The sequence below is a fragment of the Macaca thibetana genome, chromosome 13 (assembly GCF_024542745.1).
Source record: "Macaca thibetana thibetana isolate TM-01 chromosome 13, ASM2454274v1, whole genome shotgun sequence".
In the NCBI taxonomy this organism is placed as follows: Eukaryota; Metazoa; Chordata; class Mammalia; order Primates; family Cercopithecidae; genus Macaca; species Macaca thibetana.
Window position 1 is genome coordinate 56958677 of NC_065590.1, and position 15176 is coordinate 56973852.

At 35.7% G+C, this 15176-nt stretch overlaps 1 protein-coding gene across 26 annotated transcripts in view; it reads left to right on the forward strand.

Annotated features, from left to right (window-relative positions):
* The window catches only part of NRXN1 (neurexin 1), a 1134455-nt gene that overhangs the window by 944197 nt on the left and 175082 nt on the right, over nt 1-15176 (forward strand). For 25 of the 26 annotated variants that reach the window (XM_050753719.1, XM_050753720.1, XM_050753731.1 and 22 more), the window contains one exon: nt 14007-14178. The exons of the other annotated variant lie outside the window; for it this stretch is intronic. In XM_050753719.1, the coding sequence (XP_050609676.1) occupies nt 14007-14178 (172 nt within the window). The remainder of the gene's footprint in view (nt 1-14006; nt 14179-15176) is intronic. 26 annotated transcript variants of the gene reach the window in all.

The window sequence follows — 15176 nt, forward strand, 5'->3', positions numbered from 1 at the left end:
TAGCTACAAAATTCAGATCTATATTTACTTGATTATTGATCGTGACACATGGAACACCGGAGCTGTTGGTAAGTTATTACTATTTCTTTCTAAATATTAGGTTTATTACCTTTGGGAAACTACAACTGAATCTCTCATTTCCTTGCCTATTTTAGTCACAAATGTTATTTAGTAGAAAACATCATGACTAACCTTGTTTTGATGATTATGTATTCTTTTGGATTTGATTGGAAGCTTGAGGCACATCTTTCAAAACAGCAAGCATTGCTAAATATGATTTAAATAAATCTGTTAGCTATAAACAAAAAACATACTAGAGAAAAACGGGATGTAAACAAGGTGGGAGGGGGTGGGGTAGAGGAAAGACACTGGCTATTTCTCTGAGTGTTCCTCTCTTACAGACTCTGAAAATAGGCTGACACTCCAGAATCTCAATTCAACCTAAAAGATAGTACTTCCATTTCTGGCTCTTGAAGTTTAGCAAAGTCTGCTCTGGCCCTAATGGAGATTAGTATTTCACTTACTAGCAGTTCTAAACAACTGGACTAATTTAATGCCCGTGAAAGAGGAATTGCTGTGTCTTTCCACCCCCATCTTGGAAAACTTGTCAGTATACAAACCTCCTAAAATGGTAAGTGTCTAGAACCCCAGGATACTCTCATCTGGCCCCTACTGCTTCCATGGGATCTTGAAGACTCTACAGAAGGAGTAGCATGACGTGGTTGAAAGCTCTTAGTTTGGAACCAGATAGACCTAGATTGAATGTAACTAGATTGATGTTTTAGCTATGTGACTTCAGAAAAGTACCTACTTGCTTTGAGTTTTAAACATCCTCAACATGGAGATTGTTAGGCTGGCAAATTGAGTTATTGTGAGAATTAAAGGAGTGGAGGTCTGAAAAGTACTTGATATTTTACTTGGTATATACAATAGTGAGGATGTTAGTATCTCTCTTTTTCAAAGAGGGCTTACTAAGATCACAGCTTAAACAAACTGCAACCTCTTGTAAGCATGTTGGACTTCCTCAGAGGAGCAATGGTATAGTTTAGCACACAAAATCCAGAATTGGACTGTTTGAAAAATCACAGCTCTGATACTTATTAGCCATGTGATTTAGGACAAGCTTTTGAGGCTCAGCTTACTCATGATTTAAATGAAAATAATCATACATATTCATATGTAATATTGCCTGTAAAGTGCTTAGAAGGAGTGCCTGATACATGGCAAAATCATTGTCATTATCCTCATCATGTATCTGCTGCCAAATCCTGCCCTTCTGGAATATCCATGCTCATTTCAGAGCTCTGACACTGGTATTACCAAACACTGAATAAGTTAGGTATGGTTTCTACTTGGCCTTAGAATGATGTTTGTGATTAATCTCTCAGTGAATTTTTACCTTCTCTATTAGGTTTAGTTCATGTTTATTTTAAAAGAGTGGACATGTTTGGCAGGGGAAGTGTATAAATTGAATGCAAGATCACAACAGTATATTAATCTTGCTGTGATATTTAATACTTAAAGATTTATCAGAAATAATCAGAGTCCACCAAATAATTCTGCTAATCAGAAGAGACATGGCCTCCCGGTATGTCTCTTGCTTTTTGACTATTGTCAGCTCAGACTTTTAAGTAGATGTCTTTTGTATTCCAGTAGATGACCACTAATGAGTTTTTGCTTCACTAAATGATATTTCACAAACACTGTCCCTTATTCAGGAGATTCAATGCCCAAACCTATCCTTAAGTTCTCAAAGTTATTATCTCCAAACAATATAGGATATCAATTATTTTGGGATGGGGAAAGCAAGGAAACAGCTAACCAGGCAGAAGGAACTGCAATGGGCCTGAGATGGGTCAAAACATGAGACATTTATGGAAATGAAAAGCCAGTGTGATGGAGCAGTAAGAAAGAGAGAGAGAAAGTGTGTTTGTTTGTTTGTTTGTTTGTTTGTTCGGTCAATGGCTGCTAAGTTGACATTCCTCCAGGTATTTATTCCTTGCATTGTCTTTACTGAGCTAAACATCCACAAGTCTCTTCCAAATATTCTCTTGCTCTTCCAGGTGAACAATGGGAAGGAATGACGTCAAAGAGCCTCCAGTGGTTACTGCTCTGGAGAAGTTACAAATGAACTTTTATCTCAAGTTCAAAATGTCCATGAGTTATTTGAATTTGAACACTTTGTGTGTTTTTGGCTTCAAAATTCCTGGCCAAATTTCAGGGGAAATGCTCTTTTAACTTCATTTGTTTAAAATTTTTCTGAAAGTAGAATTGGATAAAGAATCCTTCCTCTCATTTGAAGTGATGGGTTGACTGCCTGGAAGACTGCATTTTGGGACACAGGCATTGAACCCTGTTCATCTGCTCTTCTGAGTGAACAGTAAGGTGAAAAGGTCAAGGGTGAAAACTTTGCATTCTTCTACTAATTTGAGGAGGGTTCTTGAAAAACTAGTCAAGTGATTTTGAACAGCACTTTTAAGGCAGAAATTTTATGGGTAACTCTTTACTACATCTTGAGATAAAAGGGGTCTCTGGAGAAATAAGTTAACAAGACATTCCACCACACAAAGAAACTAAACATGTTACATTAATTTAGAAATATAAGCACAGAATGATGAATCTTTTTTGACATTGTAGAAGTAAGTGACTTTTGAAAAATATGTGAGTCCCTGTTGATTCAGGAAGTCTTTTATATATTGCATTTCATAAAGCACATTGATGAATGACACTTAGGAATAAACAATTAGATGAATGTCAAGTTGCATACTGTTAGGTTCTACATATATTCAACAATTTTCTGTTCTCTGATTGGAAAATTTTTAGAATGTGCTTCACCATCTATTTTTCAATTGCTCTATTTGTGCAAATAATATATTTTACTTTTGTTATGCATTATTCCATAAGCTAGTTTTATATCATATACAAATATTTTGAATAATATCTGTACATGTTCATATATAATTTGCACATGTTAATATCTATAAAGAGTCCACATATTTATATCTGTATCTGCATTTGTTCATAAAAGGATCTGTCTTTGTAAAATCCCTTCCTGGTCCATGTGCACGTGCTGTTTTCTCTGCCTGGAAAATGCTAAATGTTCATTATTGATTTCTTCTCATCTTCAGCTTCTCAAGGAGGCTTTGCTTAATTATTCAGTTCCTCTCATGATATCCTTACTCTTTGCCTTCTTGAAAATTAACATGCTGTATATGCTACAATAAGTTTTAATGTATAACAAATAATGTGAGACTTAAGCTTCATAATGACAGTAGCACCATCTGGTTTGTTAACCATATTTATCCAGAACTTAACAGAGTGCCAGGAGTATAGTAAAAAGTCTGTGGTTTTTGAATAAGTACATAAATATTGGTGAATACTAAACTTCATGTGTTATGGTAGTTCCAAAATTTTAGTGTCATTTATGCCAGAAAACCATGCAATTGAGGAAAATAGATGTATATAAATACAACCAACAACATACATTCTATCAGTTTTGAGTCATGGGATGAGGGGTATGGTGTTTTACAAAATTCACTGCAGCTAAAAGATATTTGATAAATATTTTTCTGCATTACTTCATTTTTGTGGTGGTATTACTGTTTTGTGAAGATGAAAAAAGTTATAATCATCAGGAATTTCAGCCTTAGAAATTCCATATTCTCCTCTGTTGTGACAAAAATCACACACATGAACATAGATTTATTTTTGATGGCTACAGGAATTATTACTTATCACTTCAGGGATAATAGAGCCTTGCTGATTCTTTAGAAAATATTCATTGGTAAATGCATTTCTATGCCCCTATGCACACATTTTTTTCCTAAAGATGTCAGACAGCTAGTCCTGGACTAGAAGTCAGTAAGAAAGAGAAAATGAAAAGGCAAAAGGTAGCACTGTCAGCTTTTCTCTTGGGATGCATTTCAAGGTAGCGCTCTACTTGAGGCTTACGAAAACTAACATAGCATCATTAGAAAGTCAGTCCATCAAACACACTTGAAAACATTTCCTCACTCTTATTTTTAGGTTGCAAATCGTGATTCACAAAAATAATTAAAAAAATAATATTGCTTCCAAACTGATCTTTCCATTCCCAGTTTACTGTATGTAGCTTATAGCTTATACCAATGGAAGCACTGAAAAAAACTTACATTAATCTCTTGATATGTTTTCACATCTTTTAAGGACTGTTTTAAATACAAAGGTTCATTTTGTTTTACCTATAACTGAGTTACTAAGGTTACATTTGCCATGCAGAGGACTAAAATTACAATCCAAGGATGTTCTGTCTATTTGTCTGAAAAATGTTGGGATTTGTGCTATGGAAATTTGGAGCATTAGAGTTAGATTGTAATTATATAGTCAGCTCTCCTGGAAAATGATGATCCTAGGATATAACAAGTAAATGAAATCCACAAATAATCCCAAAGCTCTTTTATAGGAAAAACTTTTTACATAAAAAATGTCGACAATTAGCAGAATTGATTGAATGTTCCTTTCCGGTTCAGTTCCTGGTGGAGGTAATATCAAAGAGTGCAATGGCCCAAAGACAAGGATTCAGGCAGATGCAGAAAAAACAAAGATTATGGTTTTAATCAGCACCTGAAACACAATGTTTATTGCACATAGTTTCCTGAATTACTATACAATGTGACTGTACAAGAAAAAGTAATTTAACACTCCAACAAGGGTCTTTAAAGCAACAATAATTTTTAAATATAAAAAAATGAACAAAAACAAGTAATCCGCATCTGATCAGCTCACTGCACTTTGGAAAAAGCTTAACTTAAGCCAGTGTGGTCCTGAGATTTTCATGCAGCAACCTAAAGAATTTGTTATGATGCCAGACCACCAGGCTAACTATCTAAATGGAAAGTATTACCTGTGAAAAATTAAGAAGGTTGCATAGGCCACCAAGTCAATGCCTATTTCTTGTTCTGTTTGATTTCTGCTCATTGATTATTCATGGAGAAAAATAATAAAAGACATTCTTTACACATAAGGACACATTTAAAGGCAACTATTTCAACTTCATAGTAGTTGTTGTCTCAGCGGATGGATATATAGAATTAATTATCTCAATGAGATGGCTCTGATTCACAAGAGGCTAAGGTAACTTTATTTTATTCTACAGCTATTGTGATATCATGCAAGCATATGCTATTTGGAACCAGGGGAAGTACCACGAAAAGGCTTGCTGATATGTCTGAACCCATAGTCACACTGGAGGACTTCATAATGGTTTGAGAATGTCTTCTCAAATACTACGTAAAGAATAATCCAGTATTGGCTCATTTCGTGAAACAAAATGGAGAATATCTTAAAATACCAATATCAAGGTTATTACCCCATTCAAAGATCCAGCAGCCCATCACTTAGTGGACTAAATTCATCTTGACATTGTTTTGATTTTTGATTTGGTTTCGTCTAAGGAGAGACAATGAGGAAATAGAAGCACTGAAGTATTTTGATGTTATCACTGGAGCTCAAGATCTGTCCGTCCTTTTTCTCACTTTACCACCACGAAATCCTACATACCTGATAAGGCAAGGGCTCTTCCCAACAATGACAAGCCCTTCCATCAGAGGTTCTACTTTCTTGGGAAGGAACATACATAGTTCACAAAAGGCTTCACAGATTACTGATACTTCAACCTAATGCAAAGTCCTCTTTCTCTTCCTAATTTGGAGAATCCCTGATTTAAAAACATAATAAAATCTTAGAGTTTATTTTTTAAATTTTGAAGGAAATCTAAGAGAGACTCAAATTCAAACGTAGGCACCTTCAATGTGTTTCAAAAAACTCAACTAGTAATATCTTTCTAAGTTTTTTCTGTGAGGACTGCTTTACCTTACATTTAGGATTTCCCTAGAACCATAATATTGAGATGGGAGTGGACATGAATGTTGTCTAATCAAGGATGCTCTGCCTTAGCATAATCAATGGGAGAACCACTTATCTTACAGTTGAGCACAGCTAGATTTTAGAATATCTTCTCTTGATCCAAGTCATAGATAGATGCTCTGACTTTGGTCAAGTCTCAGCCTTTCTGAGCTTTAGCTTCCCCATTTACAAAATAGATACCCTGCTTCACAAGTTGTAAAGATTAAAAATGTGTCTAATAGCAAAACTGAAATGTCTATATAATTCAAGCAATATTTTAATTAACTTTCATCAAACTACAGTGAAGCTAAACATTGTTTTTCAAAGGGGAGGATAATGATAATAATTGTATTAATAATAATAATGCTAATAGCTCACAGGAACTGTGTAACCATTACGTGTGCTAAGAACTTTGTATGCATTATCTCATCAAAAGAAAATTGGAGCATGATGCAGATGTTCTGAAATTAAATAATGGTGATGGTTGCACAACCTTGTGAATATATACTAGAACCACTGAACCATATACTTTAAAAGGGCAAATGTTATGATATCTGAATTATATCTCAATTTTAAAAAATCAGATGTGAAAGAATATTGGAAATTTGCAAAAGTAAAAGTATTCTGGGAAGTGCTGTGAAGGATACAATGAGTTATACACCAGTCTTTTTTCCTACCCTAAAGTTGTTTTAAATATGTTTGAGAAGTTGAAATGGGCACATAAAAACTAACACCTAAGGCAGTGTGTGGAGGAGGTCTGGCACAGGCTTACAAAATTTTATTAGACATTCTTAGGACCAAGAGATGAATTTATGCCTCCAGGAAGTTAATATCACTGCCAGGATATAGTCTCATTGAAGGAGCTACAGCATCCTGTAGGGTGGAGACATATTAGAAAAGATACATTATCCTTAATGAAGATTTGATGGGGAAATGAAAAGGCTATTTTTTAAAAAAATGTATTACTCCTAAATGAGATGTTTCTGAGGTGGTATTGCCCATATATCTTGCCCACTTCTGGTTCCTTATTGTGTAGTGCTACAAAATGTAACTAGCCAACAACAACAGCAACAACAACACAAAAAACTATAACCAGAAAACAAACAAACAAAACCATGCACCCTGTAGTAACCCTCCTCTTGACTCAGTCCTCTAAGGATGCCTTAGTTTCAAGACATTTTCCTGGCACACTGACACAACTGACGTTATTCAGTTTTAGAATGCCCCACCAACTTGGTCAGATTTCAGTACCCATACTTACTAGCTGTGTGATTTCAGCAAGATTAAAGTTTCCAAGAAGATAGAGACAATGGCACTTACCTTTCAGGTCTGCTGGGAGTTTTAGAGGAGATAAATGTATAGAGCTCAATGCCTGGCACATAGTGAGTAGTCTGGTATGTGGGACCTGAAAGGAGAGATAGAAGATAGAGAGAACGTAACTTCTATATCCCTGGGTGTTGCATTGAAACCTGCTGGTAGTGTTAGGACTGTCCAAACGCTGGTTTGCTCCCATGGCAGTTTGAGGCTTCCTGAGATCCTTCAGATGCTTCCCCTAATGTACCTGTGCTTCTCCCCGCCACTCCCTCAACTCTTTTGTGGGTATGAGTATTTGCATGCATGATTTACCTTCCCAATTTGATTGAAAGTTTCCCCAGGAGCAGAAAACAGACTTTATCTGTTTTTTTTCTCCTCCCAGTAGGAGCAAAATGCTGGGTGCATGTTATATACTTTTTATCAGTTACCTGAATGAATTTTAAACAGATACTATATAACGGAGAAAATAGGAGACAGGGCAGCAGGAGCTTCTTATTTTTGATGTGGTGGTATTGCTTTTTGGGGGTGAGAGGATGGCATGTATATCTCAGTGCCAGGTTAAAACAACTGGATTAAAATCACTTCTTACCATTATAGGCCATCTAGATTGGTAAAGAGAGTCTCTACCGGCCAAGAGGGCCTCTAAGTAATTCACTTAGAAATGTATTTGGGTGGCTGGGGGCAGTGGCTCACGCCTGTAATCCCAGCACTTTAAGAGGCCGAGGTGGGCGGATCACCTGAGGTCAGGAGTTCGAGACCAACCTGACCAACATGAAGAACCTGCCTGTACTAAAAATACAGTATTAGCTGCGCATGGTGGCATGCACCTATAATCACAGCTACTTTGGAGGCTGAGGCAGGAGAATCACTTGAACCCAGGAAGCAAAGGTTGCAGAGAGCTGAGATCATACCATTGCACTCCAGCCTGGGCAACAAGAGTGAAACTCCATCTCAAAAAAAAAAAAAAAAAAAAAAAAAAGTATTTGGGCTAAATTAGCAATTATCTGAGTGTTTTTGTTTTTAGGTGAGATAACAGATGGGTCTCTGATACTGTCTGCAGTGTTGCATACTCCAACAACTGTGACTATAGGCTCCAGACTACCCTTCATGCCTTAAAACCTTTGCTCCCTGGTGAGGATTAGTCTCTGGAGAAGCAAAACATTCCATTCACCCAACTCTGGTTTCAATCAACAATGTAAATTTGGACCATGGGAGTCTTTCTGTATTCTGAAATGAGTACAAGCATGCAGAGCATTTGAAGACATTGTTGAGTTCTGTCCAAAGTGGGGCCCTGGAGTACTGGACTGTACTATGGTGCATGACAGAAGTTTACAGAACATAAACAGGGCTCCTACTAATCTACATGCCCTCCTGAGTTGCACACTTGTTCACAATGTTTGGTCCTCCTCTCTATGAGTATAGTAAACAGACATAGAGAAAGACATTTTTGTTTGTTACTGGTCTCTGTTCCTGAGCATAGTTGAGCCAAACATTTCTATATAACAGTTCAAGAATGGGGTGTGGAGAAACAGTGCACTAAAATCTTATGTAACATGTCTGTATGTCACATGTAGACTGAAATCTTTACTTATGTGTATTCTGCTTTATCTATTTCATATGCACATATTATATCTGCATCTGTAACATGCAAACATCTTGCTTGAAGTATGCCCAAGATATTGATTATACCATTAAATATTCATCTTAGTTAAAACATAAAACCATCAAGTGTATATGTTATTTCATATGGAATTAGACTATGCATTAAACTATGGTGCCACTTGCTAGAACCTTCAAGGACCTTCCCAGTGTCATATTTCATGATGTTTCCTTTTAACTTGGTTTAATAATATAATCTTTATTCAGAAATGAGCTTTTGTAAAAAAAAATCAATAATTACCTTTGTCACTGTTTATTTAATGAATCCATGGAAAGACTTCATTAAATTATAAATACCTCATTACTGATATTCTCATAATAGATTTTTGAAATTATGATTTGAGCCAGTTATCTATTTCAAGGAAGATACAGTACAGGGAGATCAGTACATGTCCAGTGAAATGACTTCTGGTTTTGCTAATGTAATATTCATGAGAATTTGACAAGACAATCATATTTAATCCCAGAGAATAAGAGTTTGAAATGAATTCTTTTAAATTGTAATTATCCATTGGCAAGAAAGTTTAGCAAGTTTTATTGTTTATATAATTTAAGTGACTTGCTATCCTATAAACATGAAAAGGTTGTGTTTTAAGGATATCTATAGTTTCTGAAAGAAATAGTAAATACCAGTCCTATAAATATACTTGATATTAGTATTTTGTGCTTTATGTGTATTTTAAATTTATTGTTTTCAGGGAAAACTCTTTGGTGATCATTTATAAATAAATTGTTTTTCAAAGCCTGATGCAACTTGGGGTGAAGTAGATGATGTCTGAATTAGGTTTGGGCCTGTTTGATCCTTTACTTTGATAGTTTTCAGTTCCACTCTAGCTAACTCTAGATTTTAAATCTATGAGATGTCAAAGACATTTGAAGTTGAGGCAAAAACTGATCATATCCAAGAAGAGATGGGCATCATTTAAAAGTCAAATGTTCTGCAAGCATCACAGACGCTCCTTGTTTCTACATTGTTTATTTTATTGTGTTGCAAAAAATCAAATCCTATGAAATCTGGAGATTTCTACACCTAGAAAATGAGTATTTTGCATTTCATATTGCAGAAAGTTTTAAGGATAAGTTAAAGGGACTTATTTTAGAGTTCAGTGCATTTTTCAGCTTTAGCAATGCAATGCTTCTATTCCCTGAATCTAGACCTTGTTAATAATTAATACTCTGATGAAAATAGGCTCTTATGGCCTACCTATCATAACAAGTAGGAAACTTCAAGAACTTTTTCCAATCTATCCTGGATAAGAACCAGGTCTATAATAGATGAGACCCTAAAACAATGGGCAACTCTAGAGTAACAGATATCTTCCTATACTTGTGTTGAAAGGACTGCCTCCTACGGTGTAACAAGAATTTAAACTTGTTATGTAAAAATATTTCTAACCACCAGGGAAGTCCACAGGGAGTCTCAACAGTGCTTGCTCCCTCTTGGATAGTAAAAAGGTCATCCATTCACTTTTAGACATAAAATGTAATATCAGCTTACTCCTCTGTAATAATAGAAGTCAGTTAAAGCCTCTTCATTATCCTTGCTTCAGCCACAGCGGAGCCCCCGCTTGCACTGGGAGGAACACGATTCTTTCCACAACTTTCACTTTTCCTCTCCCTCTCTTATCCTCCAGGGATGAAGCAGGAGAAGAAAGAAAACATAAAGGGCATAAATGACCTTACTTGGCTAATATTATTGTACCCATCTAGTTGAGCTTAGCCTTTACTTAAAGTTCTTAAGGAGGCACTTTTTGGAAGCATTTGGTTCTTTAGAGACCATATCATTAGAATTCTTTACCTGCAATTCCATTAAGGTAGTAAATGCACTTCCTTCAGATGGTCATTTAGGATTCCCACCTCAGCCTCTGGTCATCTATCACTGTAACTCCCAGTTCTTTTTTCTTTTTTTCTGAGTTTTCTTAACTACTCAGCCCAATTCCTTTAGTAACCCTGCTAAACAGGGTACAACACAATTCTACATGGACACTAACCTAGGGTACACAAGTGTCCTTTGTCCTAACAAACCCTAATGTACAGGTGGCTCCTGGTACATCAATATATCTTTCCTTGGCCACTGGGCATCAGCCAGCCACAGTCTCTTCCCTTGAAGATTTCTCAGGCATAGTCTAATGCTAGTTTGCTCACTACCTTGACCACTGCCACTGACCAAGTTCCAGAAGACACATGTCAAATTTTCTGAGATGTTCCACTAATGTCCCTTTCTCCTACACTTGAGATAGGGAAAAGTAAGCTTCCACCTTGCAGGTATGTGGAAATCACATCAAATCTCAACTCTCCAAAAATCCTCTTCTAATTGTCAACCTCCTCGTTCCTTATTCTGCATTTTGATGGATTGAAGTAGGTAATTAATTCAGAACCCTAAAAGCAGTTCTCAGTGTTCTCCTTTGCAAGGCTGGCTTAAGTAATTTTCAACTTCATTTTGTAAGATGGAAACAGTAATCTGTTTTTGACTTATTATCTTATCATCTTAACATCTCAGCTGAAACTGAAACAAAAAGAAGCATTTTAATATTCGATTATATCCTCATATCAGTTGCTTGCAATTTATTCCAAAATTATTTTAAGCATACATTGATTGATACATATCTGCTAACTTCGAAGAATAATACAAGGCCCCTTAGTGATGCTACTCTAGCAGGAGAGATAAAACAGGTAGTAAAAACAGCTAGATTTACCAAATCTGCTAGCTACAGCTATAGGATGGCACAGCAGTCCTAAACTCAGCCTAGTGTAATGATTAAGGACCAGACTCTGGAGCCTGACTGTGTGGATCTGAGCTACAGCTTTTCTCTTTCCAGCTGTGTGACTTTAGCCAAATTTCTTAATCATTCTGTACCTTAATTTTCTCATCTGTAAAATGGAGATAAAAGAGCGTCTCCTTCATGGAACTGTTATGAAGAATACCAGAGTTAGTATTTATAAAATGAGTAGAGCCCTATGTATGTGTTTGGTCGTTAGGAAACTCAGGGTCCATGTAGATAGGGTAATTTTTTAAATATTTGTTTATTTATTTTGAGACAGGGTCTTACTCTGTCAACCAGGCAGGAGTTCAGTGCACAGTCATGGCTCACTGCAGCCTCAACCTCTTGGGCTCAAGTGATCTTCCCACCTCAGCCTCCTAAGTGGTTGGGAATACAAGTGTGTGCCACCATGCCCAACATTTTTTTTTATGGTAAAGATGAGATCTTGCTATGTTTCCCAGGCTGGTCTCCAACTCCTGGGCTTGAACAGTCCTCTTCACCTTGGCCTCCCAAAGTGCTGGGATTATACATGTGTGCCACCACTTCTGGCTGGGTAATTTTAATAGCTGCAGAGACTTTAGCATATATTTTCCCCTGGACTTATTATTTCCACCATATTTCTCATGACCCTTACTTTCAAATACATGACATTGTAAGACATTTTAGTATTGTGTAGACTGATTCAGCTAATAAACAAACAGCAAAAGTCAAATGAAAATGCAAACTTTATTCAAAGACCTGTTTTAGCTCAGATCTTTCTGTAAGCCTGCATTATTTTCTCATTGTAGTAGAATTACTTTTTACTCATTTCAGTAATTACTGAAAATAAATTTTCAGTAATTTATTACATACATTTTTAACACATGTGATATAACTCTACAGGAAAATTTTAAAGAATCTCATTTAAGAGACATAATAAGTTATCTTTATTTAGCAAACATGTATATAGTGTTAAAATGTGATTTTTAAAAAAGTTAAATCATCCATCAAGCCTAAAGCAAATCAAAACAAAAAAAATGTAAGCATGCTAACTTATAAGAAAGAGATCTTTAAGTACAATAAGAACCCAGGGGAAAAACTCAACAGAAATCTTTAGGATCTCTACATGAAGGATATAATGAACAATACTGCAAAATAACATCCTCAATTATTTTCCTTTGATTAATGCAATTTTGTAAAAGATTTTCCATAAGGATTCTCAGTGTAAGCTGATAGCATACTCCTGCTGTCTAGTTCAAATAATGATGAGAACCCCACAAAGAGTCAAGAGAATGTGGTCCACATCTTCAGGTTTCTAACATTCTGATTTAAAACTTCTACAGGAAAGGATGGACTGTGTGTACTTTAAACCCTTCTTCCTCCACATCATTTCTCTCAACTGAGGTTTGATGAAGGGTGAACCACAGACAGTTTGAGTTATGTGTTCTGATAAGGGCCTACAGCGCAGGTATTCTGTGCGACTGATTAAGGGCAAATCCACATGCTTTAAAAATCTGCAGAATTCATGGTAGAGTTGACAGTCCTGTTAGAGAATGCTTCTCAGAGGCAGAGGACATAGCACATGTTTCTCTTTGCCACCTTTTATTATGAAATTCTCAAGTTAACAGCAACAACTTTATAGTTAGAATGATTCATAGTGTGGTTTTGCATAATTTGAAGAGGGGGTTAATTTTGGATAATGGTATCTTTGCTTTAATTTAGCTTAGGTATAATCTAAGAATAAAGGAACTGAATTTTAGTTCTAGTTCATCTCTATTAAGTTATGTGTCCTTGAACAAGTCTTGTACCTTCCTGTGTTATCATCAATAAAATGTTGATGTTTGATCATCAATAAAATAAAAACATTGAATAACTTTCAAGCTCTTAGTATTTGATGGCTTGTGAATACTGACTAAGGGACTGCACTCATTAAATGCCTCTATGCCCCATACCCTTTAGAATTATTTCCTATATTGTGAGCATGTGTTAATGGGCTCTAAACAGACATCATTGCTCTGATTTCACCAGTTATTCAAAGGAAGAATTTGGAGCCCCATTTTTCTTGTGAAATGGGGAGAGTGGATTAAAGGGGCTGTGTTAAAGGACATGAAAGTATGTCCTTTGTGCGGGCAGCTATGCACCTTCTCTGTGACAACCTCTGGGAAGAATGCAGCTCAATTCCCTTGAAAGTGTGCCTTTTGGAATATCAATTATCCATGAAAGAGATGTCTTAAATTTACCCAAATGTCAAGAATCTTGCTTCTACTACATGTAGTTTTTCAGAAGTAAAAATTGGAGGAAAACAGCTGTTGTCCAAAGCACAATTTTAAACAGTACCTTGTATGTGATCTTTATTAAATGGTGACTAGTCAACTTAATACAACTCTTTTTTCCCCTCCTTTCTTACAGCACCAGGGAAAAATTGGAGTTAAGTTTAATGTTGGGACAGATGACATCGCCATTGAAGAGTCCAATGCAATCATTAATGATGGGAAATACCATGTAGTTCGTTTCACGAGGAGTGGTGGCAATGCCACATTACAGGTGGACAGCTGGCCAGTGATCGAGCGCTACCCTGCAGGTAAGCAAGTGAATATGTATCGGGGGAAGATTTTATGAAAATCAAACTGGAAGAAAAAGCACTGTTTTGCGTCCGTTTCACCAAATTGTGGTTTTCTGAGAAACCATCAACTATTTATTGGACTTTAGAGTCATGTGAATGTAATGCTGTCCTAAACTGTTCTTGCTACAGTGTACAAATGCCATTTTATAAGAGAACGTGAAGGTGTACATTATCGTTTTCAAAATTCAGGACATCAATGAAATCAGAAAAATGCACACATAAAAAGCACAACATATCAAAGCTCTTTTTACTGGATCCTTGCATTTAAACAAAGGAAAGGCTTTGTCAAAAGTAACAAAGTTAAAATTTAAAACTAAGGGAAAGAATATTATAACACTTTATTTTTTTTTTCTGAGAGAAAATAAGACCTAACCGTTCCGCAGATGGTGGTGCACAGCTGAAACTCATTAAAGTGTAGGAATCCCATGAGATAGAGAAATAGTGAGAAAACAATAGTAGCATAAATCAGCAGTTATAAGAACATGTAAATAAAAGAAGTTTGTTTTCACTTTCATATAACCATGGAGTTTCATGAGGATTCTTTGACACTAGCGCTACTCATTTTAAGTCTATAAAATAAATGTCAAGTCATTATTGATAAAATAAAAATTATCTTGTTTATTGTAAATGAGTTTTATCAATATTATGTTATTGAAACAAAGGTGGTAGATTAGAAATTTTAAACAGTGTTACTTGTGGTGGTATGTATCCTCAATTTTAAAACAAATATGTTTTGAAGTAAAATATAAATTAAAAGTATAAAGGTATTTTACTGCAATCATTATCATCTTTATATTTTAGTATAAAATAGGTTACCAAAAGTATCTGTCTCATTTATCTCTTTCCCCTTTAGATATAACTATGTTTTTTGCAAAGCACACAATTTATAACACAGTATAAGGAAAAAGTATAAAAATACATTTCTATTTTATCCAATAAAGTAATAATCAAAACAT